Genomic DNA, 15,934 nt, shown 5'->3' on the forward strand with positions numbered 1-15,934 from the left:
GGGACTCTGGTGGTTGACTGATGACTGGCTGTTTACTGTCTCGTTACTGACTGGCTTCTGGCTGTTTACTGACTGGTTGTTGACTGGTAACAGACTTGTTACTGACCTCTGAGTTAATACTTACTGACTGTTTAATGACTGGTTAGTAACTGTTTGTTGACTGTTTACTGACTCCTTAGTTCATAGTTACTGACTGGTTACTGACTTGTTACTGGCTGGTTGTTGACTGGTAACTGACAGGTCAATGACTCCTTGTTTTATGGTTGCTGACTGGTTACTGACTGTTTACTGACTGGTCACTGACTCTTTAGTTAATACTTACTGACTGTTTGCAGACTGGTTGCTGACTGGTACCTGACTGTTAACTGACTCCTTAGCTCATTCTTACTTAGCTTTCTGCTGACTTCTACTGGATTATTCGTTAATACTTACTGTATGTTTCCTGACTGGTTAGAGACTGTTTATTGACTCATTGATGAATATGAATGTTTACTGATGTTGATCAGAGGTTTGTTTCCTCCTTTTAATCGCCTCTCCCGGTGGTCAGATCTGGTGATCCCCGAGTGTTTATTGATCAGAAGGGAGGGCTGATTACCCGATCGATTGATTCATATTCTCCTGTCCTGCTGGTCAGATCTACGGCGCAAGGAGACGAGGCATTCAGAGGAGAACACGCTGCTGACCGGACTGCTGAAGGTCAGAGACTCTCAACACACGACACACAGCCATTAAGACATCAGAACACAGAACACCAGCTGTGTTCCAGATCGTTCCCCGTCACGGATACAGTGCACTGTATCTGCATTTTGTAGTGGTGTTCCCATTCTCAGCGGTTAATTTCATGAAGTGGACTTAAAATACCCAAAATTTGAGTGTACATAAGATGTTCCCTACATGTTACTCCCGTATACCACAATGCAATGCGGTCGTGTTATTCCAGAGGAGAAGAAGAAGCTGAATAACCGTGAAAACGAATATATTTAATGATGGAGTCTCCGGCTTTCGTTTAGAAATGTCAACAATTTATTTGGGATTTAACATAGAAAATGTAACATTCAAAATTAATGAAAAAACCTTGATAAAGGAAATGTAACATTCAACAACAATACAACCTCCAGCTTTCCTCGTGAGTGCCCGGTTTGTTTACATGATGTAGGCGCATCTGTCTGCGTCACACAAATACCCGGCGCATTTACTGACGCAAATGACGTTTAGAAATATTCAGCGTAGTCGTGTCCGAATTCTCGTTTGTTCGTTCCCTATATAGTGCACTATATCATGAACACTATATAAGGAATAGTGAGTGAGTGAATAGGGAACGATTTGAAACACAGCTATTGTTGTAGTTGTGTGTTTGTGTGTGTGTGTGTGTAAATGTGTTTGTGTGTTTAATGTGTGTGTGATGCTATCCTTACAGACTAGCTCACCGCTGCCTAGCGGTACCAGACACACCTCGTTGTCGGAGGAGGAGGAGAACCTGGCCGTCAGACGAAGGTCAGCACACTGTACGCCGACTGCTTACCGACTGGTTATCCACTCCTTAGAACCTGGCCGTCAGACGACGGTCAGCACACTGTACGCTGACTGCTTACCGACTGGTTATCCACTCCTTAGAACCTGGCCGTGAGGGTGACCAGACCAAACATAGTAAGCATGGAGCTTTGCCTCAAGTTAACACACCTGACTGTATGCAATCAAACAGAACAGACAGTCAAGGCTACAATTGTTATTTCAAGTATTGAACTTTAATGTGCCTTTTCTCCAACATCAGAGAGCAACAACCTAACCCCAGCACAGCCCAAAACACCACATTAAAGTATAGGCTGATTATCTGAACAAAACAAACACACTAAACAAAACTCACTCAGCTCAGAATCACATAACACACATAACTACATAAAATAAATGCATTTTAAAATGACCTGCATTTACTGGACAATGCCAACTAAAGGCACACCTGGTTATACAATTAGAACTAGGCACTACATAAAATAACCATAAAACCAGAAATACAAATCAAAACTGGTCAGGAGGAAAGAAAATCTTGTGTTACTAAACATAGTGACACAATCAATGCTCCTCTAACACCTGGCTGGATTTTTCTAATTTTTTTTGTCCATCAAAAGTCTTTCAGTTCTCTCCATCACAACAACAACTGCAGGCAGGCCGGGCCCACACAGACAATGCACTTTCAGCACCACAGAAAGCACCTGCTGGTGAAACACAAGAATAGAGCACTGACTTAATATCTAGCACCGTGCTCAAATCTAGCACCATATTGTGAGCTCAGTGCTCACAATATTCAAATCTATATCTCAGACAATGTTTTATCTTACCTTACATGTTCTTCTTGGCTTTATATCTTTTTGCTTGAGCTTGCAGCATCTAATAAGGCCTTCTGCTTAAGTGCATAGCTGTAGAATTCCTTACAACTGTATTCAAAGTTGGTCTTGACTTGAATTTCACTCTTGATAAGCTCCACAGAGCGATGGTTCCTCGGATCAGTCCAGGCTGCAGTCATGAGGGAAAACACTCTCTCTACAGAAGCATCGGTTATGGCGATGCTGAAGAGAAAGGATGCAACAGCAGTCAGATTTGGTGTCTTTGTGCTTTTAAGCATGATCGACCAATTCTCCAGAACAGGAGCTCATCTCTCCACAATGTCCTGCTGGCGTGGGAGAGTCACACAGTACTCCTCATACAGTTCATCCATGTCCAGTTACCCCCCTATCTGTAGGGCCTCCACGGCATCACTGAGCTGGGAGAATGTGAAGCTACTCTTCAGCGCCAAGCATGCAAGCATACATTCTTCTGGTAGTTGTTGTCTGTGAAGTCATACCATTTTTCCAGCTATTTGAGTGCAGTCTGGTCGAAGTTGGAAAAATCATGTTTGACTGTTGATGCCTTTTGGTCAGGAAACTGTTGGACGATAGCCCTGGTCTCCATTCCAAAGAAGGAATCAATTAGTCGCTGTTGGAGCTTTGTCTTGAGAGTGAGCATTATGTCATATAGCTTGGAGATGGTCTCATCCTGTACCTCCAACTGCAGCACAACATGATGGAGGATCTTCAGTATGTTATTGAGGCATGCCAGGTAGGCCTGTAGCTCAAGGGGTTGCCCTCACCATCCTGATCTGTTTTCAACAGCTGCCACAGTGCTTTTGGGCACCGACTCCCTCCCAGTGACACGAAGTAGCTCTTGATAGCTGCCCAGCTATCATGGAGCCTCTGGACAGCAGGCCACAGGCTCAACCATCTTGTGGGTACATGTCTCCGTACAACATGATCATCTTCCTCCACAAAGGCGAACACTGCTTTAAATTCCTCTGTGCGCTTTGCAGACACTGAAAAGTGACTGAATATTTTGTTCACTTCAGAGTCAATGTCAATGTTCAGCATGTCCCCAGCATGCTTTTCTCAGTTGTGTACTATGTGGGCCGTACAGTTTTGCCTTGATGATGCCACTGTTGTCTTCCTTTAGCTTTTGGAAAACAGAATTGTTTTTCCCATAGTTTACACTAGCATTATCTGCCGTGTAAACTGAAATCATGTCCAGTTGCAGGCCATTTTCCTCTAACTTGCTTTTAATCTGGCAGTGTATGGCAGCAGCTGACTCATGGCTATCCTCATAAAAGTCAAGGATCTTGCTTTTCAAACCCAGCTCTGGTGTCCAATATCTCAAAGACAGCGGGAAAAGTTTTGTAGAGCCATGATTAGATGCATCTCTGAAGCCACTGAAAAAAAATGGTGTGTGGGCTGCTTTATCATTTGGGAGCTCTTGAACCACTGGTGTTTTGAGCAACCCGTTGTCACGCATTTTCTGTGTCTTTTTACGTCGAATTCACCTCCGTGTGAAATGGAAAAATGGCTCATGCAAACGTCACATAACACTTTACAAGACTCCCCTTGCACTGGTTTCACCCAGTAAGACAGGTCGCACCCTCCTCCATATCTCCTGCCGCTCTGACCTGATTGTTTCTTGTTGGTGGGCGTGCCCTTAACCGGTGTGTTTGATTGACATGATCACACAGCCCGCCCCTCCCCCTGATGACAGCCCTCACTGCTGTCTCCGCACACAGCTGTTTGATAAATGCGAGATTATAAAACACGCATTTCCAAAAAAATAAATATCGAGTCCGACTGTCAATAACAATGCGGGACAACGTCTCAATTTGCGGGACGTGTACAAAGTCATGGAAATGCGGGACTGTCCCGCACAAAGCAGGACATCTGGTCACCCTAGTTTACCGACCCTTTACTCACTGGTTACTGACTGGTTACTCACTGGTGGCTGACTGTTGCTGACAGTTTTCTGTCGTTTGTTGACTGTTTATCCACTCCTAAATCAATACTAACTGACTGGTTTCTGACTAGTTACTGACCGGTTACTGACTGGTTTCTGACTGGTTCCTGACTGGTTTCTGACTGGTTTCGACTGGTTTCTGACTAGTTACTGACCGGTTACTGACTGGTTTTGACTGGTTTCTGACTGGTTCCTGACCGGTTACTGAATGGTTTCTGACTGGTTACTGACTGGTTTCGACATTTTTTGACTGGTTCCTGTCCGGTTACTGACTGGTTTCTGACCGGTTCCTGACCGGTTTCTGACTGGTTCCTGACCGGTTCCTGACCGGTTCCTGACCGGTTCCTGACTGGTTCCTGTCCGGTTACTGACTGGTTCCTGACTGGTTCCTGACTGGTTTCTGACTGGTTCCTGACCGGTTTCTGACTGGTTCCTGACTGGTGTCTCCTCAGCCACGTGATGAACGAGCTCCTGGAGACGGAGCGTGCCTACGTGGAGGAGCTGCTGTGTGTGCTGGAGGTGAGAGGCCCCGCCCCCGACCACGCCCTGACCACGCCCCTGACCCCCCCCCGACCTCTGACCCTTGACCTTTGACCCCCCCCCCCCCCAGGGCTACGCGGCGGAGATGGAGAACCCGGCCATGGCCCACCTCCTGCCCAGGGGCCTGCTGCACAAGAAGGACGTCCTCTTCGGGAACATGCCCCAGATCTACAGCTTCCACAAAGGGTGCTCCTCCTCCTCCTCCTCCTCCTCCTCCTGCTCCTCCTCTTCCTCCTCCTCCTCCTCCTCCTCCTCCTCCTTTTCCTCTTCCTCCTCTTCCTCCTCCTCCTCTTCCTCCTATTCCTCCTCCTCCTCCTCCTCCTCCTACCCCTCCTCCTCCCCCTCCTTTTCCTCTTCCTCCCAGGCATGCAAACTAGTCACCTTTCGGCGAAATTCGCCGTTTTGAAAATTGACCACTTGTGTGATTCGTGGAGATCCGTTGAGAAAACATTTGGGGGGGGGGGGGGGGTCTGATGGCCAGCCATGGAGTCCTTGTAGCGCCTGCTAATACATTCTCAATGGAGAGGCGAGCGGACAGAGAGAAGGCGCAGCATTCTGTCAGGCGGCACGACAAGTGGGCGCACTCCCGTGGAACTGTCGCTTCCGTGCTCGTCGAACGCATGCGCGCGCTCGTGAAGCCGCGCGGCCAACCGACAGCGTGAGCGGAAAGTCGCCTACCATCTGAAACGGCCAAGCGTGAGCCCAGCGGAGCCTTTAAATGCCTCGTTTCCACCGAGCGTTTCCACGGCCGACAGTACCCTCATGGTAGGCCGGATGTCGATCGCCGCGGCAGCTACGTAAACATCCCAAAGGTGAACGACGAGAACTGATTCCCAAAACAAACATAACAAAAATATGGTAACGTAAATAAAATATACAATCGAACAGAGCTTCGTCTCCCCGCGACCTTATATTATCTAAAACGTTCTCATCGATTCAGCCAATGAGAGTGCGAGGGTAAACAAATGATAAGGCACCACCACACAAGTTAATTAACGATCGCTGTAGGCTTCAATATCATGCAAGCACTTTGTTTTCTTTTTATTTTGTTCTACATCACAATTGCATGCTTTAATAAAGTATTGTAATAGGTCCATGCTCCACCTCCTTGTTCGCCCAAGCTAACGTTTTACGCGACACGTCCATTGTCCAGAATAATACCTCGCAGTTTGTTTTTATCCCCATGTCACGCCCACTTTTGGCGGTGGAAACGCGAACCGTGCCGCAACTTTGCGAACCGAACCGAACGCACCCTCCGGTGGAAACGCGCCAAAAGAGAATTTTTCAGCGGGTCACCAGTTGTGTTGATACATACTAGTCCGAGAGAAGTCGCTGTTTTGCATGCTGCTAAACAGCGAAAGCGGGCCCTTGAGACACTGGTCCAGGCCAAGAAGAAAAATAATAATGGCATACTCCTATTGCCCTGTCCTCCCACCTCTTTTTATTCTTCTCAATATTCGTTCTTAATTTTGTAATAAGTTATGTACCTATTGGGGCTGCCCTTGCACATAATAAATTAATGCTTTGTTCGTAATTGTGCGCAGTCCTGTAATTTTTTTTTGCTTGTGACTAACCCTAATACATTAAAAAATGTAAAAGAAAACTCCCCGGAGTATAAACCTGGAACCCTATAGTGGGTCTGTGTTTTTCTCACGCATCATTCTCACCTTTTTCACCCCGAGCCAGTTTGCATGCCTGTCCTCCTCGTCCTCCTATTCCTCCTCCTCCTCCTCCCCCTCTTTTTTCTATTCCTCCTCTTCCTCCTCCTCCTCGTCCTCCTATTCCTCCTCCTCCTCCTCCTCCTCCTCCCTCTCCTCCTCCTCCCTCTCCTCCTCCTCCTCCTTCTCCTCTCCTCCTCCTCCTCCTCCTCCCTCTCCTCCTCCTCCTCCTCCTTCTCCCTCTCCTCCTCCTCCTCCTCCTCCTCCTCCTCCTCCTCCTCCTCCTCCTCCTCCTCCTCCTCCTCCTTCTCCCTCTCCTCCTTCTCCCTCTCCTCCTCCTCCCTCTCCTCCATCTCCTCCTCCTCCTCCCTCTCCTCCTCCTCCTCCTCCTCCTCCACCTCCTCTAACCACGACCTGAGTTCTGGTAACACATCCGAGTTCAGGGCGAGAGAGACAGGATAAGTGCTCACAGACCCGGTCCTTTAAGTCCAACAGGAATATGACCTGCTGGTTGGGTTTCAGCCACTCTGCCTTTTAAGACGGACACAAATTATTGAGTAAGAGTTAAACCACGACGTTGCAAAATAATACACACCCTTGGAAAGGCTATGGACCAATCAGAACCAGGGTTCAGCCTCCGCTGAATCTGGACTGTAGAATATAAAAAGTGTCCATCAGAATATTCTCAGGCTGGTTTGTGGTTATTTTGTCCGTTCTGGAGCCAGTAAGAGGATTGGTTAGAGGGGTGATATAACGCCACCAGGTGAGCCTACATCAAGGTGGACACGCCCACTTGTGAGTTTCAAAACGCTTGTAACAACCAATCACACTCACACCTGGTGGGGTGACGTCACCCTTTTAAGCGGGGACTGAAATTTCTCGCTAACAAAAATCTCCAACAACCGATGGTTCTGTACTGAAGACGTCTAATAACTGAATCATCTCTCTGTTCCTTCACAGAACGTTTCTCAAGGAGTTGGAAGCCTACACGGACTGCCCTGAGATGGTTGGACGCTGTTTTCTAGAGCGGGTAGGAAGTCCTGCTTACTTACTATCACTATCACGACAGGGCGACAGTAGCTCAGGAGGTACAGCGGGTCGGCTGGTAACCTGTAGGTCGCTGGTTCGATCCCCGGCTCCTAGAGGAGTGTGGAGGTGTCCCTGAGCGAGACGCCTCACCCTGACTGCTCCTGACCAGCTGGCTGTCGCCCTGAGGGGTGTCGTGGCAATTGCCTTTAACAGATATTGCGTCTAGGTAATATGAGATTTCTAAATGCAAAATGCACACAACACTTGTAGAACAAATACAACCCAGGTTTAATGCATGCATACATAAGGTACAAGTACGAAGGTTAACATCACGATTGATTCTGAGGAAGGCTGGCCGGTGACCCATAGAAGAGGGTTTAGATTTAGACGCCACTGAGGAAGATCCAGATCCCAAGGGTTAACATTTTGATTGACTCTGAGGAAGGTAGGACAGCTGACCAGATCACAAGGGTTAACATTTTGATTGACTCTGAGGAAGGTGGTACAGCTGACCAGATCACAAGGGTTAACATTTTGACGGCATCACTCACTCCAACGATGAGGTGACTGAACCAAGCACAAAGGTCAATACGTAGACGACACTGAGGAAAGAGACTATACGACTAAAAGGTAGCAACATATGAATTTTTTCGATCACAGGTGTAGACTCCGCCGTCGGTGGGTGAATGTGTGTATGAAGGGATGAATATGTGTATGAATGGGTGAATGTGTGTATGAATGGGTGAATGTGTGTATGAATGGGTGAATATGTGTATGAAGGGATGAATGTGTGTATGAATGGGTGAATGTGTGTATGAATGTGTGTATGAATGGGTGAATAATGTGTGTATGAATGGGTGACTGTGTGTATGAATGGGTGAATGTGTATGAATGTGTGTATGAATGGGTGAATGTGTGTATGAATGTGTGTATGAAGGGGTGAATGTGTGTATGAAGGGGTGAATGTGTGTATGAAGGGGTGAATGTGTGTATGAAGGGGTGGATGTGTGTATGAAGGGGTGAATGTGTGTATGAAGGGGTGGATGTGTGTATGAAGGGGTGAATGTGTGTATGAATGGGGGAATGAATGGCTGTAAATCGCTTTGGATTACAGCATCAGCATAATGCACTAAATGTAAATGTATGCCTCTTTCCATGTTGGTGTTTGCTAGTGATGTAGTCCTATTCACAGCCTGGAATAGCAGACTTGTTGTGGCTAAGAGAGTATCTCTCCCCCCCCCCCCCCCCCCCCCTCAGATGGGAGAGCTGAGGATCTACGAGGCATACTGTCAGAACAAGCCTCGCTCAGAGAGCCTCTGGAGACAGTGGTCCGACTGCGCCTTCTTCCAGGTCTGGGCCTCACCCTCTCACCATCTCCCTCACCCTCGCACCCTCCCTCCCTCCTGGGGTCTGACCTTTGACCCCTCTGTCTCCAGGCGTGCCAGCGGCGGTTGGAGCACAAGCTGGGTCTGGACTCCTACCTGCTGAAACCGGTTCAGAGGATCACCAAGTACCAGCTGCTGCTCAAGGTGGGGGGGGGGGGTGTGTGTGTGTTCGTCTGTATGTGTGTGTGTGTTCGTCTGTATGTGTGTGTGTGTGTGTGTGTTCGTCTGTATGTGTGTGTGTGTGTGTTCGTCTGTATGTGTGTGTGTGTGCGTGTTCGTCTGTATGTGTGTGTGTGTGTTCGTCTGTATGTTTGTGTGTGTCCGTCTGTATGTGTGTGTGTGTGCGTTCGTCTGTATGTGTGTGTGTGTGTTCGTCTGTATGTGTGTGTGTGTGAGTGAGCGTTTGTGTGTGACTGTGTTCGTCTGTATGTGTGTGTGTGTTTGTTAGTCTGTATGTGTGTGTGTGTGTGTTTGTCTGTATGTGTGTGTGTGTGTTTGTCTGTATGTGTGTGTGTGTGTGTTTGTCTGTATGTGTGTGTGTGTGTGTGTTCGTCTGTATGTGTGTGTGTGAGTGAGCGTTTGTGTGGGTGTGTTCGTCTGTATGTGTGTGTGTGTGTGTTCGTCTGTATGTGTGTGTGTGTGTGTGTTCGTCTGTATGTGTGTGTTTGTGTGTAAAAGAAAGAGGGACTTTGTGAGCGTGCGTGTGTGTGTGTGTTTGCGTGTGTCGAGCCTCATGTGTGCAGGGCGACCCCCCTCTCCCCCCCCCCCCCCCCCCCAGGAGCTGCTGAAGGTGAGCCGGGGGTCCGCTGGAGCTGAGGACCTACAGGAGGCCCTCAGCTCCATCTTGGGCATTCTGAAGGACGTCAACGACTCCATGCACCTCATCGCCATCACCGGGTATGAGGTGAGGACCCTCTAGACCCCCTATAGACTACCTAGACCCCCTATAGACCCCCTAGACCCCTATCGACCCTATAGACCCCTATAGACCCTAAAGACCCCCTATAGACCCCCTATAGACCCCTAATCCCCCTAAAACCCCTATAGACCCCCTATAGACCCTATAGACCCTATAGACCCTATAGACCCCCTAGACCCTATAGACCCTATAGACCCCCTTATAGACCCCTATAGACCCCCTATAGGCCCTATAGACCCTATAGACCCTATAGACCCCCTATAGACCCTATAGACCCTGTAGACCCTATAGACCCTATAGACCCCCTATAGACCCCCTATAGGCCCTATAGACCCTATAGACCCTACAGACCCCCTATAGACCCCCTATAGGCCGTATAGACCCTATAGACCCTATAGACCCTATAGACCCCCTATAGACCCCTATAGACCCCCTATAGGCCCTATAGACCCCCTATAGACCCCCTATAGACCCTATAATGAATAATGCATTGAATTTATATAGCGCTTTTTCCTAGACACTCAAAGACGCTTTACATTGAAGGGGGGGACCTTACTCACCACCACCAGTGTGTGGTGGTGAGTAGACCCCATAGACCTGGTTCTGGCCCTCACTAACCTCCTCATCCTCCTCCCTCCTCTTCCTCCCCCTCCTCCCCCTCCTCCTCCTCCTCCTCCTCCTCCTCATCTTCCTCCCCCCTCCTCCCCCTCCTCCTCCTCCCTTTCCTCCTCCCCTCTCCTCCTCCTCCTCCCTCTCCTCCTCACCCCTCTCTCCTCTCTCTCCTCCTCCTCCTCCTCCTCCCTCTCCTCCCCCTCCTCCTCCTCCTCTCTCCTCCTCCTCCCCTCTCCTCCTCCTCCTCCTCTTCCTAAGGGTAACCTCTCTGAGCTGGGCCGGCTCCTGATGCAGGGCTCCTTCAGCGTCTGGACGGAGCACAAGAAGGGCCACGCCAAGGTCAAGGACCTGGCCCGCTTCAAGCCCATGCAGCGCCACCTCTTCCTCCACCCGCGGGCCCTGCTCTTCTGCAAGAGGCGGGAGGAGGCCGGAGAGGGCTACGACAAGGCACCGTCCTACAGCTTCAAGCACGCCCTGGATGTGAGGCCCGGGGTGGCCTTAGGGGGGTGGGGTTAGAGCTACGACAAGGCCCCGTCCTACAGCTCCAAGCACGCCCTGGATGTGAGGCCCGGGGTGGCCTTAGGGGGGTGGGGTTAGATCTACGACAAGGCCCCGTCCTACAGCTCCAAGAACGCCCTGGATGTGAGGCCCGGGGTGGCCTTAGGGGGGTGGGGTTAGAGCTACGACAAGGCCCCGTCCTACAGCTTCAAGCACGCCCTGGATGTGAGGCCCGGGGTGGCCTTAGGGGGGTGGGGTTAGAGCTACGACAAGGCCCCGTCCTACAGCTTCAAGCACGCCCTGGATGTGAGGCCCGGGGTGGCCTTAGGGGGGTGGGGTTAGAGCTACGACAAGGCCCCGCCCTACAGCTTCAAGCACGCCCTGGATGTGAGGCCCGGGGTGGCCTTAGGGGGGTGGGGTTAGAGCTACGACAAGGCCCCGTCCTACAGCTCCAAGCACGCCCTGGATGTGAGGCCCGGGGTGGCCTTAGGGGGGTGGGGTTAGAGCTACGACAAGGCCTCGTCCTACAGCTTCAAGCACGCCCTGGATGTGAGGCCCGGGGTGGCCTTAGGGGGGTGGGGTTAGGCCCCGTCCTACAGCTTCAAGCACGCCCTGGATGTGAGGCCCGGGGTGGCCTTAGGGGGGTGGGGTTAGGGTTACGACAAGGCCCCGTCCTACAGCTTCAAGCACGCCCTGGATGTGAGGCCCGGGGTGGCCTTAGGGGGGTGGGGTTAGGCCCCGTCCTACAGCTTCAAGCACGCCCTGGATGTGAGGCCCGGGGTGGCCTTAGGGGGGTGGGGTTAGGCCCCGTCCTACAGCTTCAAGCAGTTATGGTGGAGTTATGGGGTGGAGTGTGGTGGTAAGGGGTGGAGTTGTGGTGGTAAGGGGTGGAGTTGTGGTGGTAAGGGGTGGAGTTGTGGTGGTAAGGGGGTGGAGTTGTGGTGGTAAGGGGGTGGAGTTATGGTGGTAATGGGTGAGTTGTGGTGGTAAGGGGGTGGAGTTATGGTGGTAAGGGGGTGGAGTTATGGTGGTAATGGGTGAGTTGTGGTGGTAAGGGGGTGGAGTTGTGGTGGTAAGGGGGTGGAGTTGTGGTGGTAAGGGGTGGAGTTGTGGTGGTAAGGTGGTGGAGTTGTGGTGGTAAGGGGGTGGAGTTATGGTGGTAATGGGTAGAGTTATGGTGGTAATGGGTGGAGTTATGGTGGGGGGAGTTATGGTTGTAATGGGTGGAGTCATAGTGGTAATGGGTGGAGTCATGGTGGTAATGGGTGGAGTCATGGTGGTAATGGGTGGAGTTATGGTGGTAGTGGGTGGAGTTATGGCGGTAGTGGGTGGAGTTATGGTGGTAATGGGTGGAGTCATGGTGGTAATGGGTGGAGTTATGGTGGTAGTGGGTGGAGTTATGTTATATGGAGATAGTTCCTGAACTCTTCCCTCCGTCCCGCCCCTCAGATGAGTGTGGTGGGGATCACGGAGAACGCCAAAGGAGACCACAAGAAGTTTGAGATCTGGTGCAACTCCAGAGAGGAGGTCTTCATCGTCCAGGTCAGCGTCCCTGAGCTCCTGAGGCTGGGCCGTGTGTCTGACAGCTGGAGCCAAACTGTTGTTTCTGCATCCAGAAAGATTTGCTTTACATTGAAAGGCTATTGTGCTATTTGACATTTTTGGAATTCAATACAACTTTATTCGTAAAGGCACAGTCTCAAAGGGCTTTGTGTTTATGACCCCCCCCCCCCCCCCCCCTTCCCCCCTTACCCTTGCCCCCAGAGGGCAGATTGACACTAACCCTAACCCTAACCCTACTTCATGTGTCTAACAGGGCTAGCTTAACATTATAATGATTCATGAACCAACTATTACTATAACAATAATGATTCATGAACCAACTATTACAAAAATACCAACTAAAATAGCAAATGTTTGATTTCCATTTGATGACGTCGTCATGCAGCGTGGGATCATGGGAGTTGTAGTCTGTGGTGGTTGTTTAACGTTGTGTGTTCCGGTCCAGGCTCCGTCCCCGGAGATCAAGACCTGCTGGGTGAACGAGATACGCAAGGTTCTCACAGAGCAGCTGCAGGCCTGCCGAGGTACGCACACACAGCGCGGACACACACACACACACACACACACACACACACACACACACACACACACTGTACACACGTTGAGCATACACACAGACACACCGAGCATGCAAACACACACACAAACAGACACACACACACACACACACACACAATGACACGCACACCTAGCATACACACGCACATACACAAGCACACACACACACACACACACACACTCACACATTGAGCATACACACAAACACACACCAAGCATGCAGACACACACACAAACAGACACACACACACACACACACAATGACACGCACACCTAGCATACACACGCACATACACAAGCACACACACACACACACACACACACACACTCACACATTGAGCATACACACACACACACACTGAGCATGCACACACACACACACACACTGAGCGTGCACACACACACACACACACAAACACACACACACACACACACACACACACACACACACACACACACACATACACACACACACACACACACACACACACACACACACACACACACAAACAGCATGTACACGCACCAAGCATGCACAGGCATGTAAACAACACACACACTTCTGTTTGTCTCACCTCACTTTGAACGTTGTAAGGGTGTGCAACTGTGTGTAACGTCTGTTTGTAACTGTGTGTAACATCTGTGTGTAACTGTGTGTAACGTCTGTGTGTAACTGTGTGTAACATGTGTGTAACATGTGTGTAACATGTGTGTAACATCTGTTCCAGATGCCAGCCAACAGAAGAGCTTTGACTCCCCCAGTCCAACCAGCAACAACAGCAGCAGGTGTGTATTGCAGAACGCACACACACACACAAACACACACACACACACACACACACACACACACACACACACACACACACACACACACACACACACACACACACACACACACACACACACACACACACACACGCACACACAGGCATCCGACTTTCCTAACGTTGAATCCTCTCCTCCTCTTCTCCGTCTCCAGTCCTTTCCGAAGTTGCAACCCGAAGAGCCAGAAAAAGCCGGAAGAGAAGAAGGTGGAGCCTATCTTAACCTCCGACCCCACCCCCCCCTCGTCTGGCTCCTCCCCCAAACCCAGAGGTGAGTGTCAGATTAAAGGTGGACTAGTAGTGTCAGATTAAAGGTGGACTATTAGTGTCACATTAAAGGTGAACTATTGGTGTCAGATTAAAGGTGGGCTATTAGTGTCAGATTAAAGGTGTACTATTAGTGTCAGATTAAAGGTAGACTATTAGTGTCAGATTAAAGGTGGACTAGTAGTGTCAGATTTAAGGTGAACTAGTAGAGTCAGATTAAAGGTGGACTAGTAGTGTCAGATTAAAGGTGGACTAGTAGAGTCAGATTAAAGGTGCACTAGTAGAGTCAGATTAAAGGTGCACTAGTAGAGTCAGATTAAAGGTGGACTATTAGATTCAGATTAAAGGTGAATTATTAGTGTCAGATTAAAGGTGGACTAGTAGTGTCAGATTAAAGGTGGACTAGTAGTGTCAGATTAAAGGTTCACTAGTAGAGTCAGATTAAAAGTGGATTAGTAGTGTCCGATTAAAGGTAGACTAGTAGAGTCAGATTAAAGGTGCACTAGTAGAGTCAGATTAAAGGTGCACTAGTAGAGTCAGATTAAAGGTGGACTATTAGATTCAGATTAAAGGTGAATTATTAGTGTCAGATTAAAGGTGGACTAGTAGTGTCAGATTAAAGGTGGACTAGTAGTGTCAGATTAAAGGTTCACTAGTAGAGTCAGATTAAAAGTGGATTAGTAGTGTCAGATTAAAGGTAGACTAGTAGAGTCAGATTAAAGGTGGACTAGTAGTGTCGGATTAAAGGTGAACTATCAGAGTCAGATTAAAGGTGGGTTAGTAGTGTCAGATTAAAGGTAGACTAGTAGAGTCAGATTATAGGTGGACTAGTAGAGGCAGATTAAAGGTGAACTAGTAGAGTCAGATTAAAGGTGGACTAGTAGAGTCAGGTTAAAGGTAGACTAGTAGTGTCAGATTAAAGGTGGACTAGTAGAGTCAGGTTAAAGGTGGACTAGGGTCAGATTAAAGGTGAACTAGTAGAGTCAGGTTAAAGGTGGACTAGGGTCAGATTAAAGGCGGAATATTAACACGTTTTCAAACACCTCGTGGAAGAATCACAAACTCGTGGCACATCTCCAATTTTTAACCCCGTCCCCCCCAGACCCCCTGAAGTTCTGCTGGAACTGTCTGACAGTCAGGTTGGCTGGGTCCCCTGAAGTTATACTAGGACCCAGAAGGTGGGCTGGGTCCCCTGAAGGTATACTAGAACCCAGAAGGTGGGCTGGGTCCCCTGAAGGTATACTAGGACCCAGAAGGTGGGGTGGGTCCCCTGAAGGTATACTAGGACCCAGAAGGTGGGCTGGGTCCCCTGAAGGTATACTAGGACCCAGAAGGTGGGCTGGGTCCCCTGAAGGTATACTAGGACCCAGAAGGTGGGCTGGGTCCCAGACTGGAGGAGACCAGACCTGCTGGACTCTGACCTATGGAGATAGCACACAGACAGGAAACTGTGAAATCCTCTGAGGAAACCAAGCCCTCCTGGAGAGAGGACCTCCGCTGGACCTCCACCCCTGCTCCTGCGTGTCTCCTCCACCCCTCGCTGACTCTCTTCCCCTCCTCCACCTCCTCCATCTCCTCCTCATGCGCGGCCTCTCGGCCAATCGCATCGCTCTCCGCCCCTCCCTCCTCCGCCACCTCCGTCCCCTCCCCAGATGAGGCGGTGTCCCCCTCCTCCACCCCCACCTCAGGCTGCAGGAAGAGGTTCAGTCTTCAGGGCTTCGGGAAGACCACCAAAGGTACCAGAGGAGGCGGGACTTCCTGTTCAGGGCGGGGCTTGTG

At 49.8% G+C, this 15,934-nt stretch overlaps 1 protein-coding gene across 3 annotated transcripts in view; it reads left to right on the top strand.

The window, feature by feature from the left end:
- LOC115547803 (guanine nucleotide exchange factor DBS) overlaps positions 1-15,934 on the top strand; it is a 70,190-nt gene that overhangs the window by 46,010 nt on the left and 8,246 nt on the right. For 2 of the 3 annotated variants that reach the window (XM_030362255.1, XM_030362256.1), the window contains exons 14-27: positions 635-696; positions 1,418-1,494; positions 4,755-4,821; positions 4,913-5,028; positions 7,461-7,530; positions 8,787-8,879; positions 8,966-9,058; positions 9,693-9,818; positions 10,704-10,925; positions 12,393-12,485; positions 12,952-13,030; positions 13,793-13,850; positions 14,044-14,159; positions 15,808-15,891. In XM_030362255.1, the coding sequence (XP_030218115.1) occupies positions 635-696; positions 1,418-1,494; positions 4,755-4,821; positions 4,913-5,028; positions 7,461-7,530; positions 8,787-8,879; positions 8,966-9,058; positions 9,693-9,818; positions 10,704-10,925; positions 12,393-12,485; positions 12,952-13,030; positions 13,793-13,850; positions 14,044-14,159; positions 15,808-15,891 (1,356 nt within the window). The remainder of the gene's footprint in view (positions 1-634; positions 697-1,417; positions 1,495-4,754; positions 4,822-4,912; positions 5,029-7,460; positions 7,531-8,786; positions 8,880-8,965; positions 9,059-9,692; positions 9,819-10,703; positions 10,926-12,392; positions 12,486-12,951; positions 13,031-13,792; positions 13,851-14,043; positions 14,160-15,807; positions 15,892-15,934) is intronic. The other variant, XM_030362257.1, reaches the window with a different exon arrangement.

This window comes from Gadus morhua, chromosome 7, assembly GCF_902167405.1.
Source record: "Gadus morhua chromosome 7, gadMor3.0, whole genome shotgun sequence".
NCBI classification, from domain to species: domain Eukaryota; kingdom Metazoa; phylum Chordata; class Actinopteri; order Gadiformes; family Gadidae; genus Gadus; species Gadus morhua.